General features: G+C 44.5%; 1 protein-coding gene across 17 annotated transcripts in view; it reads left to right on the top strand.

Annotated features, from left to right (window-relative positions):
- col12a1b (collagen, type XII, alpha 1b) overlaps positions 1-13,821 on the top strand; it is a 151,982-nt gene that overhangs the window by 79,034 nt on the left and 59,127 nt on the right. For all 17 annotated transcript variants that reach the window (XM_080791241.1, XM_080791251.1, XM_080791244.1 and 14 more), the window contains 14 exons: positions 1,564-1,703; positions 1,876-2,005; positions 2,393-2,532; positions 2,973-3,102; positions 3,820-3,959; positions 5,983-6,112; positions 6,925-7,064; positions 8,840-8,969; positions 9,153-9,292; positions 9,669-9,798; positions 10,113-10,252; positions 11,765-11,894; positions 12,110-12,249; positions 13,069-13,198. In XM_080791241.1, the coding sequence (XP_080647367.1) occupies positions 1,564-1,703; positions 1,876-2,005; positions 2,393-2,532; positions 2,973-3,102; positions 3,820-3,959; positions 5,983-6,112; positions 6,925-7,064; positions 8,840-8,969; positions 9,153-9,292; positions 9,669-9,798; positions 10,113-10,252; positions 11,765-11,894; positions 12,110-12,249; positions 13,069-13,198 (1,890 nt within the window). The remainder of the gene's footprint in view (positions 1-1,563; positions 1,704-1,875; positions 2,006-2,392; positions 2,533-2,972; positions 3,103-3,819; positions 3,960-5,982; positions 6,113-6,924; positions 7,065-8,839; positions 8,970-9,152; positions 9,293-9,668; positions 9,799-10,112; positions 10,253-11,764; positions 11,895-12,109; positions 12,250-13,068; positions 13,199-13,821) is intronic.

The following is a 13,821-nucleotide window of genomic DNA, read 5'->3' as shown; positions in this document are numbered from 1 at the left end:
TACACACGTTCTGAATGCCCCTGCCGACATGTTCTGTTCTTGTGAGATTACTCCTAATGACAATCGTATTCGTAGCATCGTCAATTCTGCCACCTCCAGCTTCGCCTCCTGTCTTATTACAAAAGTAACAATCACTAAGTATAAATGCAACATCACATACTAAACATACACCAAAGACGCCCTGAGGGCGATAAGCGATCTCGCCCTAAAGGGTGTTCACGGCTACAATGCGTTGAGAAGAGCCATCAAACTACTCTGCCTGATCTCCCCACAGGGTGACTCTCACCTCCTTCAGGTTGAGCTCTCTCTTGGAGATGTCTCTGCCCGCTTTAGTCGTGATCCGTGACACGTCCCCAGCACTCCTGCACACTCCAATCACATCAATCATTTTGGCTTTCGGGTCCCTGTTCTGTAGCTCACTGATTTGTACGAAGTCAAAGTGCTGTTGTTGTTCAGTATAATTTCATAGTCGTTCACTGTGAAGTAGTTCTTGTTGGCTGTCTTTAGTGTTGCCTCGGAGATGAGGTACACTTTGCCCTGCTTCACTAAAGAGAAGAGCGTGTCTTGAGTGTACAGGGTTTGATTAGGTCAGAGCAACATATGGAATGTCAGAACAGGTCAGCTCCATATATGGAGATCTAAGGGTGGCAGCGGGGCAGTATCTTGAGTGTACAGAGTTAGGCAGTTGTGTGCTGTTGTCACACACTGAAAGTTCACAACGAATCCCACTGCAATGCTGTGTGGGATTGAATATCCGCTATTTTCAGTATGCAACATGATGCCCAATCGGGTATAACTCAGGCTTACTCAAGGGTGACTTAACAGTAGTTGTTTTGTGGAGGGAGAGCTATTGTCATTTATTTTAACGCATACATAATACATGGGATACATCACTGAGGATACGTCCCAGTTGCATCCATGCAATGCATTTTCGTTCTGAGGTATTCTATTTATAGTGACTCATAGGAATAGACTATGTGACAACCAGGTATAGTCTGGTGACCACCGGAGAGACGGCCGGAATGTAGACGGCACCCCGGGAGCAGTATGGGTTAGCGCCCCAGCCTGCATCCTCTGTGAACCATTGCGGCAGAACCATTGTGGCTCAAGAATCCACCACTCGCTGTACTGGTGAGAGCAGGAGTGGACCTGGTGAGACGAAGGAGGGCCCCGGACAAGAGACAACCCACAGAGCCTAGTCCCTCCACATGCCAGAATTTTACCTCTCAGTCCCGGCATAGTAGTTCCGGAGTGGTTCCAACGGATTGTGTGGCCCTGGTCTTTCCCTAGTGGGTCTGATCGAGAGTAGCTACTAGGACGTAAGTCGGGACTTGATCACCCCGGCTGGGTCACCTGAATGAGGGGTATGATGTTCGCGAGACCTGAAACCCAGATGACCTTGGGATCATCACTGAGGATGCTAATAGTGTATGTTCAAACCAATAACTTTCTCATGACAACCTGGCCAATTTTGCATTCATCCTGACAATTTACCTCCTATGTATTGTGGGATTTTTAAAACGGTGACCTTCATTTCCCTGGTGTTTCGTCACATTCCATCAGAGCCTCTGGGTGGAGTGAGGAACCTGCAAGTGCTCAACCCCACCATGAGCACTCTTAACGTACGCTGGGAGCCCGCTGAGGGGAAGGTGAAAGAGTACAAAGTGCTGTATGTGCCCGCCGCTGGAGGAGTCGAGAGCATGGTACGGATGATCATTAATTACACTGACGCCGACTCACACTACATTTGACATTACATTACAGTCACATGATTGTTGCATTGCAAGTGTGGAATTATTATGAAAACAGTCCCATGTTGAAAGATTTTATGAGCTAAATTAAAATGTCTTCAATCTATATTCTTGTGCTAATCAGGATACAGTGTCGGGGTCCACCACCAACACTGTGCTGCGTGCTCTAAAGCCTGACACGCTGTACACGGTCTCACTGGTGCCGGTCTACGCAGAGGGAGACGGAAAGAAGATGGCTGAGAATGGAAAGACAAGTAAGATATGCTCATGAGCTCCTAAATGACAAAATTACACTAATGCCGAATTCACACCAGCAGCGGTAGTGATTTCTACCACTGTATTTTTTCTCTAAATGGGTGTGTTCGTCACCGTCGTGTGTACATCTAGTCCGCCCCTATTTTCAAGCACAGTGTGCTTTTGGTCTTGCTGCACAGCGGCAGCCGGAAAATAGAACATTTCTTTGCTACACCGTTATTTCTGCTGGCATTTTGCTTATTCCTCACCATAGACAATGTATGGAACTTCAGCCATGTCAGTGGTGGATATCCAGTGGTGGATATCCACCACTGGTGTGTAATTGGCTGTCAGCTGTTCCTGCCCACTGATATCTCTGAGCTGAAATAACATGTCCTCTTGACCAGGGCCATTGGGAGGAGCCAAGAACCTCAGGGTGACGGACCCCACCATGACCTCCCTCACCGTGCACTGGGACGCTGCTGACGGAGCAGTCCGCCAGTACAAGGTCTTCTACGTCCCTGTCGCCGGTGGCCCAGAGGAGATGGTGTGTACATGGATGGATCAATGAAGTTACAGTACAGAAATCCTTCCAGTGAGCTAGTAGTTTGGTTTACAATACAATGCAGTTCCACGGTGTACAAAAAAACTCTGCAAGACATGACCCATTTTGCACACTACCTCTTTGCACATGTCCCAGTCACCTTTCTCACCTTTCATTCTTTCTCCTGTCCATCTGTCATATGATATTCCACATGTGGTCTCAGTTCCATTGCTGGATACCATTAATACAGCCAGGTGTCGAAATCAAAAATGTGTCCCTCGTTAGACGGCTAAGAGTAACACCCAGCATTGAGCGTAATGTATGCTTCGGCAGAAAAGTGTCAAGCATGCAACAGGTTTTTTGCTCTCTGGGCCCCCTCCCCAAGACCAGAGCTTAAAAACCACTGACTCAAACCAACTATTTTTACAACCCTGTTTCAATAGGAACAAGTCCCTGCAGGCACCCATACCGTTGTCCTCAGGAACCTGAAGCCAGACACTCCGTACACGGTGTCCGTGCAACCCGTCTACCCCGCCAGAGAGGGCAAACGCCAGTCCGAGAATGGAAAGACATGTAAGTCACATGGGGATTTGGGAACATAATACGTTATACACAGGGAAGTAAATGTAGCAGATACTTGGTTAAGCCTTTTTGCCTTCTTTAAAAAAAAGCAAAACAGACTTGGCCCCGCCCCCACTGCTGTTTAATGACTCCTCAGGGGACTTTGACTTAAATTGCATTATATTATTATTGCTTTTACATTTGTATTCTTCTTGGTTTTATTATATGCTATTGTTGTGTTCTATTTGCACAGTTTTTTATTACACCTGTATGAGTTGTGACAAATACATTATCTTGATTGATTCTTGATTGGAACAGGTAAGGACTGTGTGTGTGTGTGTGTGTGTGTGGGGGGGGGGGGGATTTTCTGGTCCCCCAAGGAGGGGAAATTACCATTACTGCTTCACCCAGAAGAAGGCTGCAGATGACAGAAGAAGGCTGCTCTCAGGGGGTTTAAGTGGGGTTAAGTGTCTTGCTCAGGGACCTTTCGACACGTAGTCTGGGCGGGCTGAGGGTTGAACCAACCTTCTGATTCCTAGTTGGCGCCTCTACTCACTCAGCTATGGCCGACTATAACGTTTTGAACTGAGTCTGCACAAATGTAACATTTGTACACTACTACTACTACGTAGTACGGATGAATTAACACTGAGGGTTTTATTGTGTATATTAACTTGGAATCGATTACATATATAATTCTGAAAATGATGACTGTTTTCCTTCTCACAGTGCCTTTGGGTGGAGCAAAAAACCTACAGGTGACTGAACCGACCTTCACCACTCTGAAAGTGACCTGGGACCCAGCCGACGGCAATGTACAGGGTTACAAAGTCATCTATATTCCCACTGATGGAGGCATGGAGATTGTGGTAAGGATCTCAAGTTTTAGTTTTTTTGCTCATGAGTGTGCAGGTGAAATGGAAATGAACCGATGGTCTAAGAATAATACCTACATACCTCCCATCAAAAGAATAAAAACAAACTAAATTACTCATCGCTGACGTTGTGAAGTCACACTTGGTGACAGTGTAATCCCTCCATGCAACTCTCAAACAATAGCACAGCTCTCCTTATAGAAAAACAAATCCCATCATTGCCTTTCACAAGCTTGACTTGAGAATCTGAAATTATAGTGTGTGTGTGTATGTGTGTGTGTGTGTGTGTGTGCGCGGTGTGTGTGCGGTGTGTGCGTGTGAAACGTGATGAGAGAAACCAGAGAGAAACCAGGGGCTTGCCATCAGCGCCACTGTGGTCGTGGAGTGGTTCAGGCTGGTTGGAAGTTGACACAGTGTGAAACGCACGCTGGCGGCCGCATTGGCTGCTGGTGTGAATCTATATGGCACGGGATGAAAGCCTTCCTGGAATTGGCTCGCTCACCCACTGGTTTATGCCACTGCCTCTCACTCTCAATCACCCGCTGCGTCAATATAAACGGGAGAGGTTTTGACCAGGAGGAGGCGGTGGGCTTTTCTTTCGTATGTCAGATCGCGAAGATGGAATCTGACACATTCCTCTCGTATCTACAAAGGCAATCGAATGGCGAAGCACATAATGTTTAGGGGAAACAATTGGCTACATGGAGTGAAGACAGCTTGGATGACAGGTCCCACATGTTTCGGCTACCATGGCTTTCATCAGGTGTCATCTGTTTCTTGAAGATGATACATTTTCACATAACTTACTCAAAACATCAGTTGGGCATAATAGTCAGTTGTAGAGAAACAAACTGGGACCTTTTGGTTGTAAAATGGTCCTTTGAACCACCAGGCCAACCCCCTGTACTATATCTACAGCTCTATGAAGCTATAAAATACATAAGTTTCATGTCCTCTCCCGATGGAGATAAAACACTTGGGATTCAAACCAGGGTTTCATTGGTGGGAGACCAAACTTCTATACCACTCGGAGGGAATCCACTTTTAGCCACGTCTAATATGAGTTATGAGCTTCCGGCAGGGCTACTTGTTAATCAGTCAGCAGGGTCTAGATTTCAAAATGGAAGTTTAGGGAGACCACAGCAGACTACTGGTAAATGGTAAATGGTGCATTTAGCGCCTTTATCCAAGGTGCTTTACAGAGATTGTGCATTACATTCACCCATACATTCTCACACCAATGCCGGAGTAAACCATGCAAGGCAGGGGCGACGGTGGCTCAGGGGTAGAGTGGCTGGATGGTAACCGCAAGAGTTAGTGTCGAAGTGTCCTTGAGCAAGACACTGAACACCTAATTGCTCCTGATGTGCTGGTTGGTGCCTTGCATGGTTTCCGCCGCCATCGGTGTATGAATGTGTGTGTTAATGGGTGAATGTAATGCACAATCTATGTAAAGCGCCTTGGATGAAGGCGCTATAAATGCACCATTTACCATTTAAGGCACCAACCTGCACATCGGGAGCAATTAGGGGTTCAGAGTCTTGCTCTCTGGGGGAGCCTGGGTCCTACTGCATATGTATTAGTTGTATTGTATTTACATACCATAAATAATGATTTACATTTAAAAAAAAGTATCCCCATCCTTCTGAAAAATATCTTTCATTTATTATCACATTTACTAACACTATAATTACGGTATAAAAAGAAGGGGTACAAAACACCATCTAAGTTAGATTTATTTGAGCCTGACTCCCTTGCTCAAGGACATCTCAGATTGGAACTTAACTCAGGGGGTTGGACCTGTTGCTTCTAAACACTGCTGTCCGGTGTAAAATACACACTCAAATCCTTGTTACCGGTAAATTTAAACAATTTGTAACTCTGAGAGGGTTGGTTACATAATTATGTTTACAGTCTTAAATTAACACTGAGGATGTTAAAGTATACTAAATGGGAGCATCTAATTCACCTTCCCTTCTCAACCTTTCAGTTTTTTTTGTTTCTGTTTCTTTTTTAGGAGCAAGTCTCGGAGAGCACAACTCAAACGGTGCTGGAGAAACTTCTCCCAGAAACCTTTTACACGGTCACCGTGATCCCTGTCTATGCAGAGGGGGATGGAGCCAGCCTGACTGACAAGGGCAAGACAAGTACGTGGACCTTCGTATCACATTACATACAGCCTGGCTGTGAGCCTCAGTTTGGCAGCAGAGTTTTGTTCCAGGGACCACCAGAAACAAAGATTTGAGGGGTTTTTTTTAAGTCTGGTTTAAAAATACATACATTAAAAGATTTTCATGATTTTTGAATAGTCAAAGTATAAAATAAGCCTAATGGTTAAAGCTGTTAAAAATTCAAAAATGACACGGATGCTTTCCCGGTCTTACTGGGTTAAAGAAAAAAAAGGGGGAAAGAAAGAGGCTTACGTTTTTGAATCTGACTTAATGGAAAGTTTTTTATGAAAACCAGCTATACCCCCCCCCCCCCCCCCCCCCCCCCACACACACACACACACACACACACACACACATACAGTACATACTCTCTCCATTCCCGTGTAAGACATTTGGAACAAATTGCTCCCAGGATGCCAGTAATCCATGGCTAGACAACAGCTGTGTGACAAAACTGAGCTCCAAGGACTGACTGACCAAAAAAAGTCTTCCTGTCTCTAAAGTCTTCCAGTTTCTTCTTCTTCTTCTTCTTCTTCTTCTTCCTCTTCCTCTTCCTCTTCCTCTTCCTCTTCCTCTTCCTCTTCCTCTTCCTCTTCCTCTTCCTCTTACTCTTACTCTTACTCTTACTCTTACTCTTCCTCTTACTCTTACTCTTACTCTTACTCTTACTCTTACTCTTACTCTTACTCTTACTCTTACTCTTACTCTTACTCTTACTCTTACTCTTCCTCTTCCTCTTCCTCTTCTTCTTCTTCTTCGTCATTGACTTTCTACTCCTCTGTTCTCAGAGCCCCTGGGTTATGCCAAGAACCTGCAGGTCACAGATCCCACCACTAGCACCCTAAACGTGCGCTGGGACGCGGCGGAGGGGAAGGTGCGCGAGTACATCGTGATCTGGGTCCCAGCAGCTGGAGGAGAGCAGGATGTGGTAAGAACCTTCTCTGCAAGCTCCTCCCCTTTTTTACTGTTTCGGGACGTGCTGTTTTGAATCATCATTGTACAGTACCAAGCTGAGAACAAACTCAAGCACGGCCTTGTGCTCATTTTTATTTTTAATAACGCCAAAGACATCCTTTTTTTTACCATGAATGCTTTGGAACAGAAAGTAAAGACAAAAGCAATACTATGGAAGTGATGGCAGTAATGATGGGATGGAGGAGGAGAAGGACGGCACATTTATCAAGTGGGAAAAGTGGGAGAGAACAGAAGGTACAGAAGGTGTGGGATGTAGTCAGAGAGAGGAGGTCATAAAACATGTAGTCCTACTTGTATGTTGACCATGTACTGTATTCCCAACTTGCATCAGTCATGACATGCATGGCCCAGTGTAGTGTAGTCCGTCTAGTTTTACTAATCCAACATGCATTGTTTCTATTGTGAAGCAATCAGATGCAATATGGCTGTGTAATTTGTTTTATGAATATAAACCACTACACACTTTTTTAAAGCATTACGTAACTAGGAAAGTTGACTAGGAGGTGAGATTATAGCATTGTGTTGTGTCACATTTACATTTATTCTGTTTTTAACCTTTATTTATTCAGACATTTTGACTGAGAACACTCAGTCCTCAGGGTGGTTGTGTACGTTAACAGACTACATACAACATGTGCTTTTGGACCTTCCATTTAGACAGACAACTTGACCAAGAACACATTCCGTACACGGTCATGAGCAGTGTGGCTGTTTGTGCTCTGTCTCTAACATGAGACATGCCGTTTTAAACCTTTAACAGACTGAGGCAAGTGCCTAAGAACAGAACACATTTTTCTTTACGCTGATGCGCTTTAAGCATTGGGATTGATGGAGGATCAAAGGTAAGGGTAGTTATTGATGGCATGCTGTCTTCATCTATGAAATGTGGCTTTGGTGCAGGCTGGAACGTCCTCCTTGAGGCTTGCGAGTACTTCTCTGGGTGCCAAACTTGCTCTTCACTGAGTTCACAAGCCCGCTTAGACACTGTTTGTCTTTCCTGCAGTTGCAAGCACCTAGCAATTAAATGGACCTTGGCAATAATATATCGATATTATGCCTAAGAATGGTTCAAGTGTTTAAAGTGATATTTTAAGTTTTTCCACATAATCCTGGTCTCTACACGATTGATGGAGGGGAAAGTAACTGATCGGTGGTTCCTTCCACACGCTACGTCCAATCCGGGGAAACTCCCCCCGTCACGTGAAAAGAAGCAGCTTGGACTCCTCATGCATAGAAGGGGGCATGAGGTCAGTCCGCTGCCCCCCAGGTTGGCAGAGGAAGTGTAGCGCCCAGGGTCACATTAGCTGGTGAAAAATCGTTTAGTTGCAAAATCGTGGGATAAAAATGTAAGAAGAACATTTTTTTTGTGCATATTTTGATTATCATAATAATATCGTTAATTGCAATTATGTTTGCCACAATAATCGTGACATGTGATTTTCATATTGTCCCACCCCTAATTATATCAATATCATAATATGAGACTACTGACGAGCTTGTAGATATTCTATCTCGTAACAATACGATTCTATCATCATATTCAATATTGAGGTATTTTGTCAAAAATATTGTGAATTGTGTCAATATGTATCCAGAATAAATCAAGAATGGTAACATTTCAAGCCGAAGCTCTTCCTCAGACCTAATATGTATCCCGCCCTACCTTATAATGTCTGAAAAGAAAGACTGTTGTGGCTGATTTCTGCCTTATGTTGTCTGTGCTTATAGGACCAGGTGGACGGAGACACCACCAGTCTGGTTCTGAAGAACCTGGAATCCGACACGGAATACACCGTCTCTGTGGTCGTCGTTTACCCTGAAATGGAGGGTTTACCTCAGTCCAAGAACGGAAAGACAAGTGAGTAGAATTGGTGTGTGTGTGTGTGTGTGTGTGTGTGTGTGTGTGTGTGTGTATTCAAACGAAAAGCAAAGTCTGACAGTAAAAGGTCGCTCTGGATTAAGAGCTTCTGCTAAATGCCTAAATTGTGAAATTGCAATTATTCGAGGGCTAAGTGTTGCATTATGATTGCCGTTATCGTAGTGCCCGTGGGTGGTGTGGAGAACCTGCAGGTGAAGGACCCGACCACCTCCACTCTGACAGTGAGCTGGGACCCCGCCGTGGGCAACGTGCGCGAGTACAAGGTCTTCTACGCTGCCAGGCCTGATGGCCCTGAACAGATGGTACGACTTGCACAAGTCACTAATAATAATTGTGTTACTTAATGACGCATACCAAAAGGTTGTGAGCTTGCAGATCTGCTATTTTCGCCGAATGTTCTCCAATTTGGACATATCAAGAAAAAAAGGGTTACTGGCGCTCAATCATGACACTGCTCACCAAAATCACTTTACAAAGCAAACCGTAATGTGCAGATTGTGACAGAACCGTGTGCCCAGAGAGGTTACTATACAGTATATCTATCAAAAAAGAAAAGGCGTGAAAGCCAAGCAGAGAGAACATAGACCAGCTGTGCTTACACAGCAGCTGGTAAAAAGGCTCAGAAGTCCCAAAATATCATGAATACATAAATAAAAAATAATCCTTTCTGCTGAACAGGACCAAGTGTCCGGAGACACCACCACCACCGTGTTGAAGAACCTGAATACCAACACGGTCTACAACGTGTCAGTTGTGCCAGTCTACCCAGATGTGGAGGGCATTCGCCAGTCAGAGATGGGCAAGACAAGTGAGTGACTCACCACCACCGGCGGTGCTCGTATGCTGGGCATCATCCAGCACCCACATCAGTGAAAAGTCGAGCCACTGTTGTTGTAGGCTAAATGTTTGACTGAGATATGTACTGTTCACAGTGTTTCCCAAACATAGGGTCATGGCAATTTTTTTAAATTATCACCTTTTAATTTAAAAATTATATATTTTTATTTTATCTTGACTACAACTTTTAGAAAAAAAAATACAAATATTTTCCAAAACGCTAACGTTTGGGAGCCCTATTGCATGAACATTTGAACCTATGATGTTTTCCTGCCGCCGTTTCAGAGCCCCTGGGTGCAGTGAAGAACATGCGGGTGACCGACCCCACCGTCAACTCTCTGAGTGTGCGCTGGGATCCCGCCGAGGGAGACGTGAGGCAGTACAACGTCATCTACGCTCCCCTCGCTGGAGGACCCGAAGTCATGGTACTTACCATTGTGTCATGTTTCTGAGGTCTCCCCGTCTCTCCAGCTCTTTACCAAACAGGGAAAAAAATCCAATTTAACCCAATTTGTGGAGAGAACTCATACAAGTTGCAGGATAAATGAGTGAAGTTAGAAGTGATGACAATTTACAATTTAGGAATAAAAAGAACGCTCTTAATCCAGACCGATTTACAGTAAGTAAGAACAAAAACGTGGTTACATCAAATACATACAAATAATAGTCACAAAGAATCATACATACCGGTAAGCTAAGAGAACCTAACAGTGAAATTTCTACAGTATAGAATGAAACTATGCGAGTGAGGGGTATGATGTTCACGAGACCCGAAACCCGGATGACCTTGGGATACATCACTGAGGATACGTCCCAGTTGCATCCATGCGATGTATTTTCGATCTGAGGTATTCTATTTATAGTGACTCATAGGAATAGACTATGTGACAACCAGGTATAGTCTGGTGACCACCGGAGAGACGGGTGACAGCCGGAATGTAGACGGCACGCCTGGAGCATTATGGGTTAGTGCCCCAGCCTGCATCCTCCGTGAGGAGGAAGCCCAAAAACCTTCGATGAGGCCTTTAGGAGGGCCATTCGAGCCACAAGTGGAGCCTGCAGTGCTACCGTTGCCCAGGTGGAGCCTGCAGAACCATTGCGGCTCAAGAATCCACCACTCCTGAATGAAGTGTCTGGTGCTGGGAGTCTGCTGCAACGCACAGGTCCTCGCTGTACTCCTGGTGAGAGCAGGAGTGGACCTGGTGAGACGTAGGAGGGGCCCGGACAGGAGTCAACCCACAGAGCCTAGTCCCTCCACATGCCAGAATTGTACCTCTCAGTCCTGGCATAGTGGTTCCGGAGTGGTTCCAACGGATTGTGTGGCCCTGGTCTTTCCCTAGTGGGTCTGATCGAGGGTAGCTACTGGGACATAAGTCGGCTGGGTCACCCGAGTGAGGGGTATGATGATAACCAAAATATATCACTTACAGTACAACACCTTTTAAGGTGAACACTGATAATGAGGACACATCTAAAGAAATACGTCAGTGAACCGTTTTCATACCACATCCCCCATTAACCCCCAGTCAAATCCTGGCTTGAGTGGCTTCTGTAGACAATTTGCTGTTTGTGACAATGTTTTACAAAAAGGTTTACAAATCACATGCATCTAAATGATAAAATACGAAGTGCAGGACAGAAGTGCATGGAAACGGAAAAGTTCAAATTACCTCGAAAGGTGAGGTTTCGAACATCAAGTCTGAGGAAGAACTTGGTGGTGATTCAATAAAAATGTCCAATTGAGGCATGATAGTGTTTGCAGACTATGTCTGTATTTTGTATAGACAATTTTACAACCAAAGCCAAAATTAGAATCTGTAGCCACAGGCCAGACTGACAGGAAATTGTGACAAGATTTACAGTTCATTCATTATGCCATTTTATTTTCATTAGACGCAGGTGTCTGGGATGTCCACTAACGCAGTTCTTTTCATTAGACTCAGGTGTCTGGGATGTCCAATGACGCGGTTCTGAGAGAACTAAAGCCAGACACCGAGTACAAGGTGACCGTGGTTCCCGTTTATCCCGATATGGAGGGCAAGCGCTCGTCTGACAACGGGAAAACAAGTAAGCATGAACAGAAAGAACAGCTGTACATCGTGATTTGTTTTAGCGGACTACGGGTCCTCCTCACCTTATACGGATACATTTGTACACATTCAGAGTTAAAGTAATGATGTATGTAATGATTTCACGGTGTATTCATCATTGAATACTCATTGACCTGGGTCTGGTCACTCACAACTCGGAATGCTGAAACAACTATTGTATGTCTTTGTCAGAGGCCTTGGGTGGGGTTAAGAATCTGCAGGTCACCGACCCCACAACCAGCTCCTTGAAGGTGCACTGGGAACCAGCAGAAGGAAACGTGCGCCAGTACCGTCTCTTCTACGTCCCAGCCTCGGGCGGAGCAGAGGACATGGTGAGACTTCAAACTGTCTTTGTTTACCTCAGAACTAACCAATTAGCCCTACCGTTACATCACACACATATCCTTACAGTTGGATTATAACTTCCATTCTGTGTTTAACCACTTACACCCTATTTACTTCGCCGTATGACAAATGGAGAAAATAGAATTCTAAAAGCTCACAATGAGTTGCCATTTTTTTGAAAATGTTTGCCTATAATGACAAATATATTAGTTGATTCATGGTGAAAGTACAGTATTACCACCTTTTGTGCTAAATACTTCTCCACACGTCCTCTCAATAAAAAACGTGGGGTGTATAGGCGTCAAAAACATGGGGTGTATAGGCGTCTTTAGGTCTTTTTTAATTATATAAAACGGGATCGCTGTAATCCATTTTTTTACAGCTCCCGTTGCTAGGCAACACCTTGTTCAGCGCTCCTGGACATGTTTTGTGCATGCACACATCATTAACTTTCTTGTTTACGGGCCGACAGAACTATTATCTATTATCTCTGAATCTACATCGCAGAACGGCAATGTTCTGCCCTTATTTCTGACTTAACCAAGCATCTCGTTTGGAATATAAACGCTTCTAAAGAGACATGAGACTTGACAGCGCAAGGTAGTAATAGAAGATTATATGAAGGTGGGGCTTTTCAGAGTAAAATCTGCCTCATCTGCTTGGCACTCTAGCGCCTTTATTTTGACAAACTCTTGGCAGCATCATACTGTAAGTGTTTCATAGCTACCATATAAGTGACACAGTATGGATGTCTTATGCCATGCTGTATTGATAATATTGCCACACAATTATGTCTTTGTTAACAGGAGCAAGTGTCTGGTGGTACCACCACTACCATTCTGAGGAACCTGCTGTCAGACACTCCGTACACTGTAACAGTTGTCCCCGTCTACCCAGAGGGAGAGGGCATGCGTCAGTCGGAAAATGGGAAGACACGTAAGTCATGGCCTCCGTCTTTCCTATCTGTCCCTGTGTTGCTATATGTTACAGTAGGTACATTGTATGTGAGCTCTTCTGGCTGTGGCTCATGTCTGCAAATAGTTACTGTAAAAGTATCAATATATATATTTTAATATGATTTTGATACTTAGCTGGACTGACGCTACAGACACGAGCTTGCCATTCTCTCATTCCTCTATAGTAAATGTGCTATTTTCAGATGGCTCCATTCTGTAACTCCTCCAATTTGGAGGCAGTGTACTGAGCTGCTCCTGTCCTGCCAGGCTGCCAAAAGTATTTCTGGTGCAGTCGTGGACTCGTGGATGGCATAGTATATTTTGTTTGGTTTTCTATAGCTTTTAGTGGTATAACTTTTGTAAATATCAGACATAAATCCTCCTTGGGAGCTTCAATATTTTTGATGCACTTAGTTCAGACCAGTTGCTTGACATAAAAGGTACTGTATACTGTAGGTGCGTTGCACCCTTTGATTAGCAATTATCTCTCCTCATCCCATATAGAAACATTGAGGTCTACTGTAAATGTTGCTATTAACTATTAACTAGAGTACTGACAAAGCACGCAGGTATCTATTACTTTCTCCATTCCTGCTCTTCAGA

This window comes from Protomyctophum bolini, assembly GCF_963924005.1.
Source record: "Protomyctophum bolini genome assembly, chromosome: 19".
NCBI classification, from domain to species: Eukaryota; Metazoa; Chordata; class Actinopteri; order Myctophiformes; family Myctophidae; genus Protomyctophum; species Protomyctophum bolini.
This window is presented reverse-complemented; position numbering and strand designations above follow the sequence as displayed.